This window comes from Thalassophryne amazonica, chromosome 8 (assembly GCF_902500255.1).
Source record: "Thalassophryne amazonica chromosome 8, fThaAma1.1, whole genome shotgun sequence".
Taxonomy (NCBI): domain Eukaryota; kingdom Metazoa; phylum Chordata; class Actinopteri; order Batrachoidiformes; family Batrachoididae; genus Thalassophryne; species Thalassophryne amazonica.
The window spans coordinates 105,610,395-105,628,954 of NC_047110.1; the positions used below are offsets into that span (position 1 = coordinate 105,610,395).

Below are 18,560 nucleotides of genomic sequence, written 5' to 3' on the forward strand. Positions count from 1 at the left end.
CCATTCTAGAAGAGACAAACACATGAATCAGGGTCTCAGCATCAGCCATAGACAGGATGGAATGAGTCTTCACTATATTTCGCAGGTGAAAGAAAGCATCCCTTGTAACATCTCTAATGTGGCGGTCAAAGGACAACGTAGGATCAAAAATTACCCCAAGGTTCCTCACTTTGTCAGTGTGATGTATGACACATGAGCCTAGGTTAAATGTTAGCTGGTCAAATTGATGCAGATGTCTCACTGGACCAAGAACCATCATTTCAGTCTTATCAGAGTTTAAAAGTAGGAAGTTGCTAGACAGCCAGCTTTTCACTCATGCAAGGCAATCTTCTAAGGATTTTGTGTGAACGAGATTGCCAGCAGTTATCGGCATGTATAACTGAGTATCATCAGCATAGCAGTGAAAGGTAATCCCAAAATGCCGCAATATGTGCCAAGGGGTGCTATATAAAGGGAGAAAAGCAGGGGGCCTAAGATGGACCCTGGTGGAACCCTAACTTTCATGTAACTAATGTTAGAGGTAGTGTTATTGTACAAAACACAGAACGACTGGTCAGGTATGACATCAACCATGCAACGTCACTCCCAGTAATCCCAAAATGATTCTCCAGCCTAAACCTAATAAGTGAGTGGTCAGAGACCACAGATGCAAGAGGCATGATGTCAGTATTCATGACAGCAATACCACGTGCAATAACCAAATCCAGGGTATTTCCACTAATGTGCGTCAAGTCCTGAATGCACTGCTGAAATCCTAATGCATCCACAATTTCCATAAATGATTTGCAGAGGGGACCAGAAGGCATATTTATATGAATGTTTATGTCACCAATAATCAGAATGTTATCTGCCCTAGTTAACAAGTTAATGAACTCACCAAATTCATCTAAGAATTCAGAGTATGGGCCACGGGGTCTATATACAGTGACAAAATAATACAGCTGATTTTTATTCTTCCAACCTTGAAAATCAATCAATCAATCAATCAATTTTTTTATATAGCGCCAAATCACAACAAACAGTTGCCCCAAGGCGCTTAAATATGTAGCATCGTAGGCAGAGCGGAGAATCAGATGCTCAAACAAGTTATATTTGTGACCCCCAACAGCTAATAAGCGAAACCTAAATTTATGGATAACAGCAACACCCCCGCCTTGCTTTGCATCATGAGGGACGTGACTAAATGTGTACGCCGGTGGGCAGGCCACATTTAAGGGGAGGACAGCTGTAGGTTTAAGCCAGGTTTCACAAACCTAATCATATCTAAGTGATTATCCATAATTAGATCATTAATCAACAATGATTTTGAGGACAGTGATCTTATGTTAATGAGACCCAGACTAAGGACCTCAGTGGGGTTGACAGTTGGACTGTTTGGATTTAGGGGTGGTTCCAGAGTAGCATATATAAGATGTCTGGAAGTAGGTTTAGGTTTGAGACATTCCACATGGGTTGTAGCAGACATTAAATATTTGATATTGCTGTATAAAACCTGAGAATAACTTAGATGCCACTACACTGCTGCCTATGCTTGATCTTAGTGCAGTGTTTGATACAGTAGATTGCTGTCACTGGGTAGGCTTCAAAATTACTCTGGTATTAACAGTCAGGCTCTGTCTTAGTCAACATCATCACTCTTCTGCAGATATCAGTGTGTTTGTACAACAGTGTTACTTGGAAACTTGTTCTAGTAAAATACGGGGTCCCGCAGGGTTCTGTGTTGGGTCCTTTGTTGTTTGCACCTCTTGGACAAAATATCTGAAACTCCAGAATTACTTTTCATTTTTATGCCGATGACATCCAGATTTATATGCTGATTAATGCTGATAACTCCTCTCAAATTGGGACCTTGGGGTCCCAATTTGAGAGGAGTTATCAGCATCTATCTAACAACCGTGAGAAATTTGGTTCCAGTGACTTATTGCTCTTAAACATGACGGAATTAATGGTCATTGGTCCTTTGAGGCACAAAGCCAGTTTGACCATTTATCCTTAAGATTGGATGTGTGATTCTGTGGAATCATTTAAATTAAGATTAAAGACTTAACTGACACTGTCTTAGTGGTATTTATTTGCACTTTTACTCCTTGTTTTAATTGTTTAAAATTAATTTTATTGAAATAACTTTTCATAATATATATAAATAACTCCTAACTTTTATCAATGCTTGTCTTAGATCAGGGTCTGTTCCAACTGCTTTTAAACATGCTGTGGTTCGACCTCTTCTTAAAAAAACCTCACCTGGACTCGTCAGTTTTATCTCATTTTAGACCTGTGTCTCATCTGCCATTTCTTTTTAGAAAAGGTTGTCTTTTTACAGTTACAATCATTTTTAGAAGACAATCTCATCCTTGAAAAATTCCAATCTGGGTTTAGATCACGACACACCACTGAGTCAGCATTTTTAAAAGTTCATAATGATATTACTCTGTCGGTGGATGCAGGGAATCCCGCTGTGCTGGTTCTGTTGGACCTCACAGCAGCCTTTGATACTGTGGATCACGCAGTACTTGTCTCCCGGTTAGAACATTTTATTGGCATTCAGGGTACTGCGCTTAAGTGGTTTAGATCATATTTGGCTGAAAGGAGCTTTTCTGTCATGATTGGGGACCTCTCCTCATCAACTGCTCATCTATCTTGTGGAGTGCCGCAGGGTTCTGTCCTTGGGCCGATTCTATTTTCTTTGTACATTCTGCCATTGGGGTCAATTATAACCCAGCACAACCTGTCCTTTCATTGCTATGCAGATGATCTGCAAATCTATCTGCCTGTGAGGACTAATGGGAGTGATGCTTTGTCATCATTATTTAATTGTATTCATGATGTAAAGCAGTGGCTGTCCCAAAACTTCCTTTACCTGAATGATGGTAAAACTGAGATCATGGTGTCTGAGCGCTCTGGCATACCAAATGTGGTAACACCAAATTTTGGTGCTTTGGCTAACTATGTAAAACCAGCTGTCAAGAATTTGGGAGTGATATTTGACAGTTGTTTGAGGTTCGATCAACAGATAAACTCTGTTGTCAAAGCTAGTTTTTTCCAACTTCGCCTTTTGGCTAAAATAAAGCACTTTCTCAGTAGACGTGATTTTGAGACAGCCATTCATGCTTTCATCAGCTCCAGACTTGATTATTGTAATGCACTTTATTCGGGCATTAATCAGTCGTCTCTTGCACGTCTCCAGTTGGTGCAGAATGCTGCTGCTCGTCTTTTAACAAACACTTTTAGACGTGAGCATATTACGCCCGTCCTGTACTCACTCCACTGGCTTCCAGTTCATTTTAGAATTGATTTTAAAATTTTAATGTTTGTTTTTAAAGCTATTTATGGCCTTGCATCTCCCTACTTGTATGAAATTTTAACTTTGCGCACCTACAGTAGGACATTAAGGGCATCTGGCCAGCTTTACTGAGATGTTCCAAGGTCAGGATATAAACGCTGGGGTGATCATGCTTTCGCGGTAGCCGGCCCCAGACTGTGGAACGAGCTACCTCTTGAGTTAATACTATTCCTGACCTAGTACTTTTTAAATCTAAGTTAAAGACTTATTTAAACTGGCTTTTAACACTTAGTGGGGAGGTGACATGTTCTGTTATTTTTATGTTCTTTTTTATGTCGTGTTTTAAAATTTTATTCTATATGTGTTTTACTTTTGTGAATTTGTGTTTTTAATGTTAAGCACTTTGGACCACCAGTCGGTGCTGTAAAGCGCTTTATAAATAAATATTGATGGATTGATTGAAATGTATTGTCCATTTTTATCAGTTGTGCTTTTACTGGTATTAGATATAACAAATCTCTTGTATTTTATTTTGTTTTATAGATGGGTGGGTCCATCCTTTGGATCCAGCTCTCGTGAAGTGCCTTGAGATGACCTGCTAAACTGAAGTGAATTGAATAACTAAGAATCTCCACAGACATCGAGTTGTGGTTGTAGTTAATTAATTATGTATATTCAGTTTCTGCTAATAAACGCCCATTAATCTTGCACTGTCTTTGATTTGTGTCCATATTCGTTCTCATGGTGCAGCTTTGTTAAGCTGTCAAAGCAGTGATTTCAGTGGAATGTGTGACGTTTTACGTCGATGCCTTTGGGCTTTGATGACGCCAGCCAATAAGAAAAGAGAAGCGGCGTGACCGTGCGGCGTGACCCCGCCCTCCCGCTCCCTCTCTTCTAAACGCTTTTTATTCGTGTGCTGCTCGGCAGCCTTCGTTATTTGACATCTCAACTAGAACGGGAGAAACATCAAAACTCTTGCCTTTAACAAATCTGCCTGAGATAGATTTAAAAAAAAAAATCCTATATATTAATTTTTAAAAAGAGAGACACGATTCAAATCAGATTCGTTAATTAATCGAGAGGTGGTTCGAACGCATCGTGTTTGGATCTGAGCTCCGTTTTTGCAGCAGACAGGATGAAAACCAAATTCATCAACGGCGTTTCTTCGTCCCCGTCCCTGTCCCTGGGCCTCCTGGTGACGGAGAGCGTGCTGGAGGTGCAGGCCGACGCGCACGAGGAGGACGGCAAGGAGCAGCTGCTCCGCCCGGAGGAGGTCGACGAGGAGACCCGCAGGAGCGCCTTCATGTGGTGCCGGGAGTTCCTGCACGGAGCCTGGAAAGACCTGACCGAGGACCGCTTCCACATCACCGTCATACGGTAGGTTTTTAAAGCTGTGGCGCGCGGCCGCGGGCTGACCGCGTGGAGGCGTGGCCGCACCCCTCCCCCTTTCTTTTCTTTAACGGTTTCCAACTGATGCTCGTTAAACCAACTCCGTCGCGCATTTGACGTGATTCGATTAGTTTACCATATCAATGACGTCATGCACACAGCCTTGTGCGTTTCATAGTTCTCCCACCAGGGGGCGTTCAGCAGAGCTGCGCAACTGCCGCCTGCTTTAGTTCCAACTGACAACTTCACTTATTTTTACAGTTTGCAATCACACAAGCAGCGTATACACTCTTGTGCACGTACAGAGCCATTGCTGCCTCCAGCCTTTAAGTATTAAAATTCATAATTTGATATGGATGCACATTCCTGAACCATCCAGCAGGTGTCAGTGTTCAGCAGGTGGCAGCAAACCTTTTCATGCCAGATTCTGTAATAACGTTCAAAATAAGTTCAACAGCAGTATTTGAAGTTGGCCGTGAGTAATTTGAAATACAGTCAAAAATTTGTTTGCCACTGTAGATAGGTATTTATATTTATTTTTAAAAGGTAGTTTTATATTTTAATACCATTTTTTGGGGTGGTCTACACCAGATTTGAGCTTTTCCTTTAGCTGTGTGTGTTTGTACTGCTAACTTATTTCAAATGTTTTCAACTTTGATGTAATTGTTCATTTATCTTGTATTCTTTTCTTGTTGATTGTACACTTTAGTGTTTTAACTTTTTTGTGTTCTCTTTGATGCACACACTTTTGGTATGTGTATTGAATTGTACAAAATAAAATCAGTCAATGTGTTCAACCCATAATTCTCTTTTTTTTTTTTTTTCCTGTTCTCTTTTGCTTATGTGAAATCAAATGCTCTCCAGTAGGTGGCAGACATGGGCATGTGGGATATTGCATATCTTAACAGTGTTGTTTTTTTATTAACCTGCTTCACCAAAGTTCACAAATTTTAATCTGTTTATCCTTGTTATATATTCTATTAACTTTGAGTTGTGCAGTATGATTGCAGTTATTCCTTTTTGAGTTATTGCTTACAGATGCAGAAAAATAAATTGTTGAAATAAGTGGATAGATACGTATGTATAAAATATCACTATGATTGTATTTGATGGTAAAAGCACCAAATTTTGCATAAGCTGTTTGATATATCATTTTTTAAAATTACATATCATGCTAAGCCCAATTTTTCCTCTTAGGATAATAAATAGTGCAATCCAAGATGGCTTATATCTTTATTACTATATGTCATATAATCACATAGTATCATTTTCTGTTTTCTTGCTGAATCCCTTCACACTACAATCAAATTGATTAAATGCAAAATAACTGGTGTAATGGTCTTTATAAAGGTTTAATACAAGATCGCTGGAAGAGATACTGTGCACAAAAACTAAATATGCAAATTAAAGAAACATTTGCGTGTTAGAAACAAATACAAAGTTATTCTGAAAAGATTTGTATAGAACATTTAATGACCAAAAAAAAACATCTTTGGCACATAAAAACCTCAGAAACGCCTCAGAAGGCGGAAGCAGCTCTTCACCAGCACTGTTTATGGTACGGGTGGGGAGCTGTTGACCCTGACTAGGGATGTTGTCGGGCGGTGGAAGGAATACTTCGAGGATCTCCTCAATCCCATCGTCACATCTTCCGAAGAGGAAGCAGAGACTGGGGACTCAGAGGTGGACTCAATCATTACCCAGGCTGAAGTCACCGAGGTGGTTAGAAAGCTCCTCGGTGGCAAGGCTTCTGGGTGGATGAAATCCGTCCTGAGTACCTTAAGTCTCTGGATGTTGTGGGACTGTCTTGGTTGATACACCTCTGCAACATCACGTGGCGATTGGGGACATTGCCTCTGGATTGGCAGACCGGGGTGGTGGTCCCTCTGTTTAAGAAGGGGGACCGGAAGGTGTGTTCCAACTATAGGGGGATCACACTCCTCAGCCTCCCCGGTAAGGTCTATTCCAGAGTACTGGAGAGGAGAATTCGGCCGATGGTTGAACCTCGGATTCAGGAGGAGCAGTGTGGTTTTCCTCCTGGTCGCGGCACACTGGACCAGCTCTACACGTTCCATCGGGTGCTCGAGGGTTCATGGGAGTTCACCCAACCAGTCCACATGTGTTTTGTGGATCTGGAGAAGGCATTCGACCGTGTCCCTTGGGGCACCCTGTGGGGGGTGCTCCGGGAGTACGGAGTCTTTTGCTAAGCGCTATCCGGTCCCTGTACGACCGCAGCAGGAGCTTCGTTCGCATTGCCGGTAGTAAGTCAAACCTGTTTCCAATGTACGTTGGCCTCCGCCAGGGCTGCCCTTTGTCACTAGTTCTGTTCATTATTTTTATGGACAGAATTTCTAGGCGCAGCCAGGGTGTAGAGGGGGTCTGGTTTGGGAACCACAGAATCTCATCTCTGCTGTTTGCGGACGATGTGGTTCTGTTGGCTTCGTCAAATCAGGACCTTCAGCGTGCACTGGGGCGGTTTGCAGCCGAGTGTGAAGCGTCCGGGATGAAAATCAGCACCTCTAAATCCGAGGCCATGGTTCTCGACCGGAAAAAGGTGCTTTGCCCTCTTCAGGTCGGTGGAGTGTCCTTGCCTCAAGTGGAGGAGTTTAAGTATCTCGGGGGGTCTTTTTCACGAGTGAGGGACGGATGGAGCGTGAGATCGATAGACAGATCGGTGCAGCATCTGCAGTGATGCAGTCGCTGTATCGGACCGTCGTGGTGAAGAGAGAGCTGAGTAGGGGGGCAAAGCTCTCGATTTACCGTTCGATCTATGTTCCGATCCTCACCTATGGTCATGAGATTTGGCTCATGACCAAAAGAACGAGATCGCGAGTACAAGCGGCCGAGATGAGTTTCCTCCGCAGGGTGGCTGGGCGCTTCCTTAGATAGGGTGAGGAGCTTGGTCACTCGGGAGGAGCTCGGAGTTGAGCCGCTGCTCCTCCACATCGAAAGGAGTCAGTTGAGGTGGCTCGGGCATCTCTTCCGGATGCCCCCTGGACGCCTCGCTGGAGAGGTGTTCCGGGCACGTCCCATTGGGAGGAGGCCCCGGGGAAGACACAGGACACGCTGGAGGGACTACATCTCTCGACTGGCTTGGGAATGCCTTGGGGTTCCCCCGGAGGAGCTGGGGGAGGTGTGTGTGGATCGGGAGGTCTGGGCGGCTTTGCTTGAGCTGCTGCCCCCGCAACCCGACTCCGGATAAAGCGTAAGAAAATGGATGGATGGATGGATGGATGGATGGGATTAGAATGGATTCAGCGTGCAGGAAAACAGAAAGTAGCAGTCCGCCTGTGTTTGTATGACATGCAGTAATAAAGATTGAGCATTTTGAAGATATTGCGGACCATGGCGGCCATCTTGGATTTAGCTATTAATGATCCTCAGCCGAGAAAATGAGCAGGATGTGAAATATCTAAATACTTATATATAATATATCTGAAGAATTTAGTGCTTTTATAATCATACATATCACAAATGTTTCATATATCTGGCCTGCTATAAAGGAAATAACGACATCAAAGGGGCACTGGCAGGAGAGCGACAAATCAACTCAAAACTGTTTTTGTTTTTTTTCAAATTTAATATTGTGTAGTGTTGTGATTAACAGGTTCCTTTTTACCTTTAAAAGCTATTAAAATTTATATTCTGCTGCATGTTTTGATTTGTAGTCAGTGTTTTTGCACCTTGTTGTCTCCTAGTGGCGGTCTGAGCAACAAACTGTTCCTGTGCAGCCTCCCTGACGGCCTCGCCGTTCTCGGGGACGAGCCGAGGAGCGTCCTGCTGCGTCTCTATGGCGCCATTCTGCAGGTGGGAGGCACCGCTGTCATCGCTTGACTTTGGCAAACAGTAACGCACTTTGCACACATAAAGTGGATCATAGTAAGGCGAGCGCCTGAGTAGGGTTTGTTGCTGTGTAGGCCATGCTTAGTGTCTGCTATCTGTCATGTTTAAAGTTGATTTTGGATATAGTGGAGGGAGGGCGCTGTCCTGCCGTCCGGCACGCAGCCATCCAGCACGGTGATGGTAGAAGTCAGGCACTGATCATCTCTTAGCTGAATGTTTGACTGATGACTTGTGTAACTGCTCTTGTTCTTATGAGCTCAGAAGTTAAACCTAGAAAAGCAGCAGTGTGATGTGACAGTGGCACAACCAGACGTTGTGTGTGTGTGTGTGTGTGTGTGTGTGTGTGTGTGTGTGTGTGTGTGTGTGTGTGTGTGTGTGTGTGTGTGTGTGTGTGTGTGTGTGTGTGTGTGTGTGCGTGTTAGCCATTGTTGTACACACTGATGTACCCCCATGGCTGTACATGCATGTGTTCTTTGCCGTAGGCTTCCCAAAGGAGCGCGCCTTGGGCACTCTTGTTCCCAGGTGAACCCACCAAAAACCACGGTACAGTATGAGATCTCTGAAATCTCGGCCTAATACAAAGACGTAACACATTCATGTAGTACAGCCCGGTTGCCATGCTACAACGTCAAAGTGCTGAAAAACCTTCTCCTGTCTGTCTCTTTCCCTGTCCACACCCCCTGCCGGGCGATTCTTAAAACATTAAACTGGCGTCGAAACGCGGGTGAACATACGAGGTCTGTCAATAAAGTATAGGTCCTTTTTATTTTTTTCAAAAACTATATGGATTTCATTCATCTGTTTTTACGTCAGACATGCTTGAACCCTTGTGCGCATGCATGAGTTTTTCCACGCCTCTCGGTGACGTCATTCGCCTGTGAGCACGCCTTGTGGGAGGAGTCGTCCAGCCCCTCGTCGGAATTCCTTTGTCTGAGAAGTTGCTGAGAGACTGGCGCTTTGTTTGATCAAAATTTTTTCAAAACCTGTGAGGCACATCGAAGTGGACACGGTTCGAAAAATTCAGCTGGTTTTCTGTGAAAATTTTAACGGCTGATGAGAGATTTTGAGGTGATACTGTCGCTTTAAGGACTTCCCACGGAGCGGGATGTCGCGCAGCGCTCCCAGGCGCCGTCGTCAGCCTGTTTCAAGCTGAAAACCTCCACATTTAAGCCTCTGTTGACCCGGGACATCGTGAGAGAACAGAGAAGTTTCAGAAGAAGTCGGTTTCAGCATTTTATCCGGATATTCCACTGTTAAAGGAGATTTTTTTAATGAAAGACGTGCGGACGGATTGCAGCGTCGGCTCGCAGCCGCTGCGAAGCTCCGCCACAGGAAAAACACCTCCGTTGGAAGCCTTAAGGACAAGTTGGAACATGCCCAACTGTTAAACAATTTCTCATATACTCACTCCACTGAAAGCCATCAAAAGCCGCCTGGATTTTACAAATGGTTATCAACACGGAGGTGTTTTTCCTGTGGCGGCAGCTGCCGCGACAATCCGTTCGCACGTCTTTCATTAAAAAAAATCTCCTTTAACAGTGGAATATCCAGATAAAATGCTGAAACCGACTTCACAGGCAAATGACGTCACCGACAGGCTTGGAAAAACTCACGCATGCGCACGAGGGTTCAAGCATGTCTGACGTAAAAACATATGAATGAAATCCATATAGTTTTTGAAAAAAATAAAAAGGACCTATACTTTATTGACAGACCTCGTAGTTTGAGGATGACTCTGCCAGAATCACAGAGAAAGATAGAACTAGAGCAGTGACTCCCGAAGTGGTGTTTGTGTCGCAAGGGCGCCACCAGGTGGAGATGTCTACCATCAGCGAAAGGGGGCTGGAAGTGGTCGCGAACAATGTAATCTACGCATTATTATATTCCTTTGACCAGGTAACATATTAATGTCTGTGTTCCTGACGCATTTCATCACAAAAGTACGCGAAAGATTATGAAAGTCCATGTCCGACTCACTTACCAGTGGCTTGAAATAATGCCTATGGGAATGGGTCACTGCAACTCCAGTAGACTTTGTACAGTACTCGGGCATTTCAAATCATTCAAGGCCACGTATAGTACCCTGACCTTGAATGCTTTGGTGTTCGCCTCCAGTTGTTCTGACTCAGTCTTGGCGTTGTCCTCTGAGACCCAAGACTCGGACTCAGCCGCGGAGGAGGTGGACTCAACTACTACGCTAGAAGCAATCCATAAAGTTATCATCGCAAAATCATCAAAGTAAAAAAAATTAATTGTGCTTAACGAGGGGTGTAACAATTAACAGATAGAAATCGATCTAATCGTACTACAAACTGGTCAGTGACTCAATTTTAATGTTATAAATTGGTTAACTTAAGCTTGTTTCTCTCCTAGTTCCACATCATCAAATTCTGATCAACTTCAAAGGTCGGCGTGAGGCTTTCGTGAGACTAGTCACAGGAAGGTTTAACTTTGGAAAGTAAAAATAAAATCAGCGTTTTCGATACTGATCAGAGAGATAACGAATAAATATACCAATTTGAACTCTACATTCATTTTACACTTTGCTAATGCTGTTGTACCACTTTAGAATGGGAACATTATGTTATGCAGTTTCATGGCTCCTCCTTCTTGGTTTTGTCTATGCTACATTTTCATCAACTGTTTGTGATACTGCCCCCTAGTGGTAAAGAGAAGGTGAGCTTAGGAGCCGCCACTATTAAAAAAAAAAAAAAACTGCAGAAGCTCCCAGTTTTTTCAAGAAAAGTGTATTTGAACGTGAGCAATGACACTCTTGGCTTATTCTAAATTGTTCTACATTAAACAAAGAGAATTGCATCAAACTGAATTGAGTCACATCGCATTCTTCTAGAATAAAAAGTGTGGTTCCTGATCATGGCCCATGTGTCCAGATACATATTGTATTACTTTGTAAGGGAGAGATACACACCCCTACTACTTATAAAAAAAATGATGGGTTTAAAAAATATATATTTACTTACTTCTAAATGGTTAATTTAGAGGCAGCTTTGAGCCGGAGTCACTAAGCGCTGCTATGTTTAACATCATTAAGTGACTTGCAAAAACAAAATGCTTAAAAGTCATTCTGTGTGTGTAGAACTTTGTAAATCTGTGCAATAGTTTTCCATAAATCAGCTTAAAAATAGCTAAAGAGGTTAATATTGAAATTGTTACGCTATTTGGCCGTTAATCAATGGTGGCGATGGCGGCGCCGCTTCCTTGGTGGAGCACAATCACGTGAGGAGTCAAGTCTAGTTACTTTGTTTTTCTCTGTGACTTTAGCAGATAAAACTAAAACAAGAAGTCATGCGGTTTGTGATTTATCATGCAGTTGCCACATAGTGTACACAGACATATTGATGGAAGGTCCCCCGCCTCCAGGTTTTCAGTGGATGTAGATATCGGAGAGATAGCGATGGTTTGTCTCACAGTTCATAAATCCAGCACAACACTGTGTCCGTATCAGTGATTGTAACCGAACTCTTCACCTACGGGCTCTATGGCCATCGCAAGTACAAACGGGTTTATTTTTACAACCAAAATATTTACATAGTTTTCCTGAAATCAGTGTATGCTGATCTTGGGTCAAAATTACTGGGATGAAATTATTTGCAGCACATATTGTTTAAACAAAGATCCACAAAGTACTAAAAATCCATATTTTTGCTTTAAAATAAACTGCCAGTTTCTGAAGACTCGCTGCTTAAAGGTGCGGTCCCTTTTGAGTTTAACAAAATTGACAAAATTTACTTTGTGTTGAAAACTAATCATCCTGAAGTAACTTTGTCTCACAAAAAGTACAGATAATTTTATTGCTACCAAAGTCACCTGTTTGGGGAAATTCCATGACTACTATGGGGACTTTGCTCTGTGACATTTTGCAAATGATACGAAGGAGAAAATGTTTGCACAAGGTACAAAGTTCATGTTGCATTCAGTGGAACCTGGGAACTCGGAACTTCCAACTAGGAGAAAAAGTATGATGAAATATTAGTCTCCATATGGACTCATTTAGATAAAATAAAGGCATTGTAACTATAATTAACGCTGGCAACTGACACATTAGAGCTGTAGGCGTGTCGTCTTACATATCCAGCATATGTTTAATACGTTCTGATGTTGTTGAATTTTTTCCCAGTGGGACCTCTGGTCACCTGGGTTTATTAGCTGTATCTGTTACTTTGTTCCTGATTCAGTTTTACTTTATTTATTTAGGCACTTTCAGTCACAGTGTATTTTTGGCTCCATGTTTGCTGTTCAGTGGAAGTAAAAGTCCCCACATGATCTGTGACATTGCCGCAAGAAGTGTGTCATGGTGTTATCATTTTATTGTAACTCACATGGGTTAAAATCCTTAATTGTTTCCAGAGAAATTTCATATTGCTGATGTGAAATTATGAATCAGTTACTTGAATACTAAGAAACAAAATTGTAGTGCTGCTGAAGAATGTCAGTGTGATGAGTTAATAGTTTAAAAACATTTTTTTTAAAAAAGGGACTACACCTTCAATATGCACCTAAAAAGGCCACACTGGATATTTAACCAAATATATGCAGTTAACATCCACATGACTTTTCAAAATCGTATAACTGGAGCAGTGACATTAAAAATATCATTTTCTCCGTTTTCTGGGTGTTGGTGGGTTAATTTCGTGATGTGGTTCTGTTAAAATGAACTTGTTGACATGTGATACTTCCTTGGAACACAGCAAACAAGACAGTGGTCACTTCATTTTAGAATTGTAGTGTTGATGAAAAGTGAAGTAAATTTTATGTTCCCATGCTGCAGGACAAACAGGCAAGAAGAGTTTCACATTCAGCTGCATTAAAAACTCACTGGAAGTGGAAGAAAAAGAAATGGCCAGCGTGGATTCAATAATAATAATAATCACTCATCATCATCAGCGTCACCATCATCATATGTATGTTGCAGACATAAGTTTACATACACACAAATTAAAACTTTTAAATCTCAATATTCTCCCAATGTACATACTTAATTTTTAATTTATTTTCATTGCTATAGCACCAAATCACAACAGAGCTGCCTCAAGGCGCTTCACACAAGTAAGGTCTAAGTAAGTTACCAACCCCCAGAGCAACAGTGGTAAGGAAAAACTCCCTCTGAGGAAGAAACCTCAACCAGACCAGACTCAAAGGGGTGACCCTCTTCTTGGGCCATGCTACAAACATAAATTACAGAACAATTCACAAAACGAATATACAGGAAAAGCTGTTGGTGCACAGGACAGGAGGGTCTCCAGCACAAATACTACACCCATCTCTGGTTGGAGCTGCACCTTAAACAGAGAGAAAAAAACAGAATCAGGCATCAGAAAGACAAGAAATACTGTAGAATTTGCCAGCATTAAACAACAAGAAAAACAGGAAATACTAAGGTGATCACCAGCCACTAGCCCTAAGCTTCACTAAAAGACCCAGAATTTAGGTCACATTCTGCTCCGTTTACTAATAAAATGAATTAAGAGTGAAAAGCGTAGAACCATACTATGCCAGTATGCTAGCCATACAAAATGGAAAATAAGTGTCCTAAGTCTGGACTTGAAACTCTCCACAGAATCTGATTGTTTTATTGATGCGGGGATTTTATGTGAATGAGATTACCAGCAGTTATCGGCATGTATAACTGAGTACCATCAACACAGGAGTGAAAGGTAATCCCAAAATGCTGCAATATGTGCCCAAAGGGTGCTATATAAAGGGAGAAAAGCAGGGGGCCTAAGACAGACCCCTGTGGAACCCCAAATTTCATGTCACTAAGGTTAGAGGTAGTGTTACTGTACAAAACACAGTGATACTGCATTTTATTAACAATATGTTTGGTAGGCCAGTAAAATGTCAACTTTAGCTTATTTCCACATAAAATTATGTTAAAAAAAAAGTAGTTCTACATAGATTTATTTCAGCTTTTCTTCACTTCATCAGATTTTTAGCTATCTGTCATTTTACATTCAGCAAGATGAATGCCTCTTTAAACACCATGGAACTTTCTAGAAGTTGTTGGAATTACTTACAAAAGCTTCTGACTGTGTTTTAATCAACATAATTTGGGGATAATTTTGGGAAGGGTTGCTTTACTTTAAGAGTCAGGGGGGGATCTTAAATAATGAAGCCATGGTTTCAAGAGCAAAATGTTGAATCTGTATGAGTCTGGATCCTCCTTATGCTATTTTGTCTCTATATCACCACAGATTAGTTGAAATAAAACATTCAAACATCCAACTCAAGAAGATTCATGGTTCCACAAGCAACTGCACAATCTATTATTTTATAACAGTAACAATAATAATGATAATAATAATAATAATAATTATTATTATTATTAAACCTGAAAAAAAAAACAATTAAGGAGCTTTTGTTCCCAGGGCTGCACCTGAGGGAAGTGATAAAGAAACTGGAGGCATCAGGTAGAAATGTGAGATCGTCCACTTGTTATTAGCGAGCGCTCACTCACTGTGACCTAAAGGCTGTTCTCCATGGAGGAATCCATGAATCTCAAATGGACTTAAGTGGGCTTTTGTCTTTGCTCCAGTGATGAGCTGTAAACTTTTAATGTCGTGTTTAGGATAATACCTTGTTATCAGTACCAGGTGTCCTGTTTGCTGTCCATGAGGGTTTCAAGTATCATGGAGTTGATTTTCAAAGTGAACCACAAAGAACTGAACCAATTAGTCCCCAGAAAATGTTTGTGTGTTGAAGTTGTGTGGTTTAATATGCAATTGTCATAATAATAATAATGTGTATGTTGGTTGTACTATGTAATGGGCTAAAATAAACTGGCAGAGTGAGTCCTACATTAGGTATTATAACTAAAGGCTATTAACTTGCTAATGAGTTTATGCACGGGTAGATTTTACTGCTGGGGGATATTTACTCTAGCACAGGCGCACTGTTCACCATGGTAACTGCATCATTTTCATCGAGACAAAAAAGCCTCTAAGGAATTAACGATGCCTCAAAAACTAATGATTGAGGTGACTAATAATAACTAAACAAACCTCCAGCGCTGCTGGCTGGATCGTTTCTCAGAAATGGAAATATTCAAGTACGTGTAGTGCTACAGTAGCGTACAATAACCGACAGCAAGTTTTTCAGTGCCCGAAAGAAAATAGTTTCCCTTCTCGCTCTCACCGCTCGACTTCTACCTCGTTCTGCCCGTTAAGTATAGGTTGTCGCGGAATTGTGGTAACTAGTTTACCGAACATCTACCGTTTCTAAAAGACTCAACATATGTGTTTGAACTGTGCTGTCTGCCCTGCGGGCCGATGGGTTTTGTCACAAAGTATTCATGGATAGTTCTTTGCTTTTTCTTTTGTTGATAGATGTCCTGTAATAAAGGAGATTCCCGACAGTCAAACAAAGAAAATCACTTCCAAGTAAGTAACTGACTGAGCCGCTGTCTATTTCCAGTGCCAACCCCCTGATGCCTTTAAACATTCTTTTTGCTTTTCTAACATTCCTGTTGCTCTCCTTGAACCTTTTCTTGTCAGCATGGGTGTTGGGTTGGGGTGGGGATGGGGGGTTGTCTCTTTGATCAGCCCAAGACTTGTGAACTCGTGAAGCAGCGGCTATGTTTTGGGGAAATCGGTGGGAAGTTCTGGACCTTCACATCCATGGGTGGGTTTTGACATTTTGTTCAGAACCCTTTGAAGTCGAGCGTCCTTTTGTCCTCAACCTCACCGCGATAGAAGTGAGTTAAAACAGAGCTGGGAAACACCGCCGTTGTCGCGGCTGCACATCAGATGTGACACGCCACTGATCGTGAAGCCTTTGATTCTGATCCAGTGAGCTGACATGGCTTGAAGTCAGCTAAGTCCAAGCGACACTGAAGCAAAAGCAGCGTGTTCAGAAGGTCGCTGCTGTCAGCCTGAATCACTTCCCGGCCCGTCCAACCACTGACCTAGAAATTACTCTGCATTGTCTCATGGAGTTACGATCCTTGACCCTCATGTTTCAAGGGTGAGTCACCATTCCATCATGTGACAGACACGAGGTTGTTAGTGAGCTATTATTGTCATTCAGGTTTTTGTCCCGCCTTCCTCATTCTCAACAGCTCCATAAACGGCTGCCATCAGCTTTACTTGCCTCATATCTCGTCCTTATGGAGCTGATAAAACCGACCTTTCCGCAGCGCCGTTGCGCAAAGCTCAAGTGCAGCCACTTTCTACAGTATAGGGTCAGATCCCTTTTGGAGGACCATTTTTTTTGGAGTATAAATTGCAGGTTTTTTTTTTTTTTACTGTTTTGGGAGGTCCTGTGACTAATAACAACAATAATAACAACTATTTATATAGGAAGGAACACACTATACCAAATAAATTCCAATAACAAAAGAATAAATGCCAGTAATAATGGCATACTGCAGCAATGCACAAACATCTCAAATTACATTGAAAACAAACAAACAAAAATATGTTTACTGTGGTGTTTCCAACACTGTAGTCCACCCGTCCTCTTCAAATAATATGCAGCATTTTGTTCAGTGGCCATTTATTTGTCCATCTTGCGTCTTATCTTGCCAAAATGAATTTGCCAAATTTTTGCAAGATCAGTATTTTTTTTTTTTTTTTTTGTAATCATTGCATTTTTCAGCTTTAGCTCACTCTGGAGTGCACAGTTTACATTGCAGATTCTTACATGTTCACATTGCAAGTTGACCTTCAGGGTTTACCTTGAGGTCAAAGATGACCTACAAGTAGCTCAAATTTCATATTTGAGTAAAACATGTTGTGTAATACGCCAGATTAAAGGGCTCCTGTATCAGGGTCCAATTGTTGTGAGTGTTTGCTCACTCAGAATGACAGGTCAGAGAACCTGCCAGTGTTGACATCTCCTCCAAGATGTTCAGCTCACCCTGGACCTCCTTAGACCTCTGCAACAGCAGAGTGAGGACCATCAGCCTCCACTACTCTCTGGGATCCTTCTTTTCCTCTGAGCCAGCCTTTGAGCCAGCCTGAGGTGACGGATGGCATCTTGTCGTGTAAACCCATTTCACCTTTCCATTCTGTTACAGCCTCCTCAACACAGCTAGAACCTGATGTAAGTATTGACATTTTTTTTTCACCTGGGAGACGAAGATACTTTGTTGAGAGATTGATTAGCACATAATGAAAATGGATGAATAAGTTCATCTGAAGGCCTTTGAAGTCTCCAGGATACCTGTAGAGGAAGATGGATACCTGCTTCTCCCAAATAATCGCTCACCATAACTGTAAATTCTGAGTATCTCAAAGTTTAATTAACCCTCTGGAGTCAAATGACACGCCGTGGCGTCAAAAATCACATGACCTAATTAAGCGGACATAGCACACAATCTGCTCCACTCTGAGTGTCTGTTTGAATGTGTGTTGAACCTGTGAAATTCAACCCCCACATCACTTTTTAAATTTTGTTAATAGGCCAAGTATAACTTGAATTATGATTAATAATTTATGCAAGTTTTTGGGGGGATATTCTCATATTCGCTGTGCGTTTTGCAGGCAGCGGCAGCAAAACAACACATTTTCTGATTCAGCTGGAGGAGAGAGATGGCTGGAATGAAATAAGACTCCCTCAACTGCAGTAGGAGAGGGGTATTAACATTGGTGGAAAACTCAGGAGTTAACCAGTCACAATCACCAACTCCACGTGTGTTTGATGACAACCCACAGACCCCACATGGGTGTGTGTGTGTGTGTGTGTGTGTGTGTGCGCGCACGTTTTGGGAACGGGACTTTTCTCCACGCTCTCTGTCTATTACAGCAAACAAGAAAAAAAAAAATACACAAATTTTTCTTTATCACTGCTGTAAATATATTACCTAATAAACAATGATCCCCAATCCACATAATTTGCTTGCTGAGGGAAGAAAAGTGTGATTTCGTGTGGAGCAAAAAGCAGATGGCAAACAGTTTTAAAAGTTGTGCTATTTGCCATGCTAAGAGTGTGTTGTAGTGTGTGTGTGGTGGAGTGTTTTAGCATGCATGGTTAGTGTGTGGTGTAGTTATTTTATTTGTTTGGTGTGTCAAAATAATTAGGCCTCTGGAAC

At 41.8% G+C, this 18,560-nt stretch overlaps 1 protein-coding gene across 1 annotated transcript in view; it reads left to right on the forward strand.

The window, feature by feature from the left end:
* The first annotated feature begins 4,220 nt into the window (after positions 1 to 4,220).
* chka (choline kinase alpha) overlaps positions 4,221 to 18,560 on the forward strand; it is a 58,846-nt gene continuing 44,506 nt past the window's right edge. Inside the window, 3 exon segments of the mRNA XM_034177176.1 lie at positions 4,221 to 4,657; positions 8,368 to 8,476; positions 15,856 to 15,909. Coding sequence (XP_034033067.1) covers positions 4,416 to 4,657; positions 8,368 to 8,476; positions 15,856 to 15,909 — 405 coding nt within the window. The 5' untranslated portion in view covers positions 4,221 to 4,415.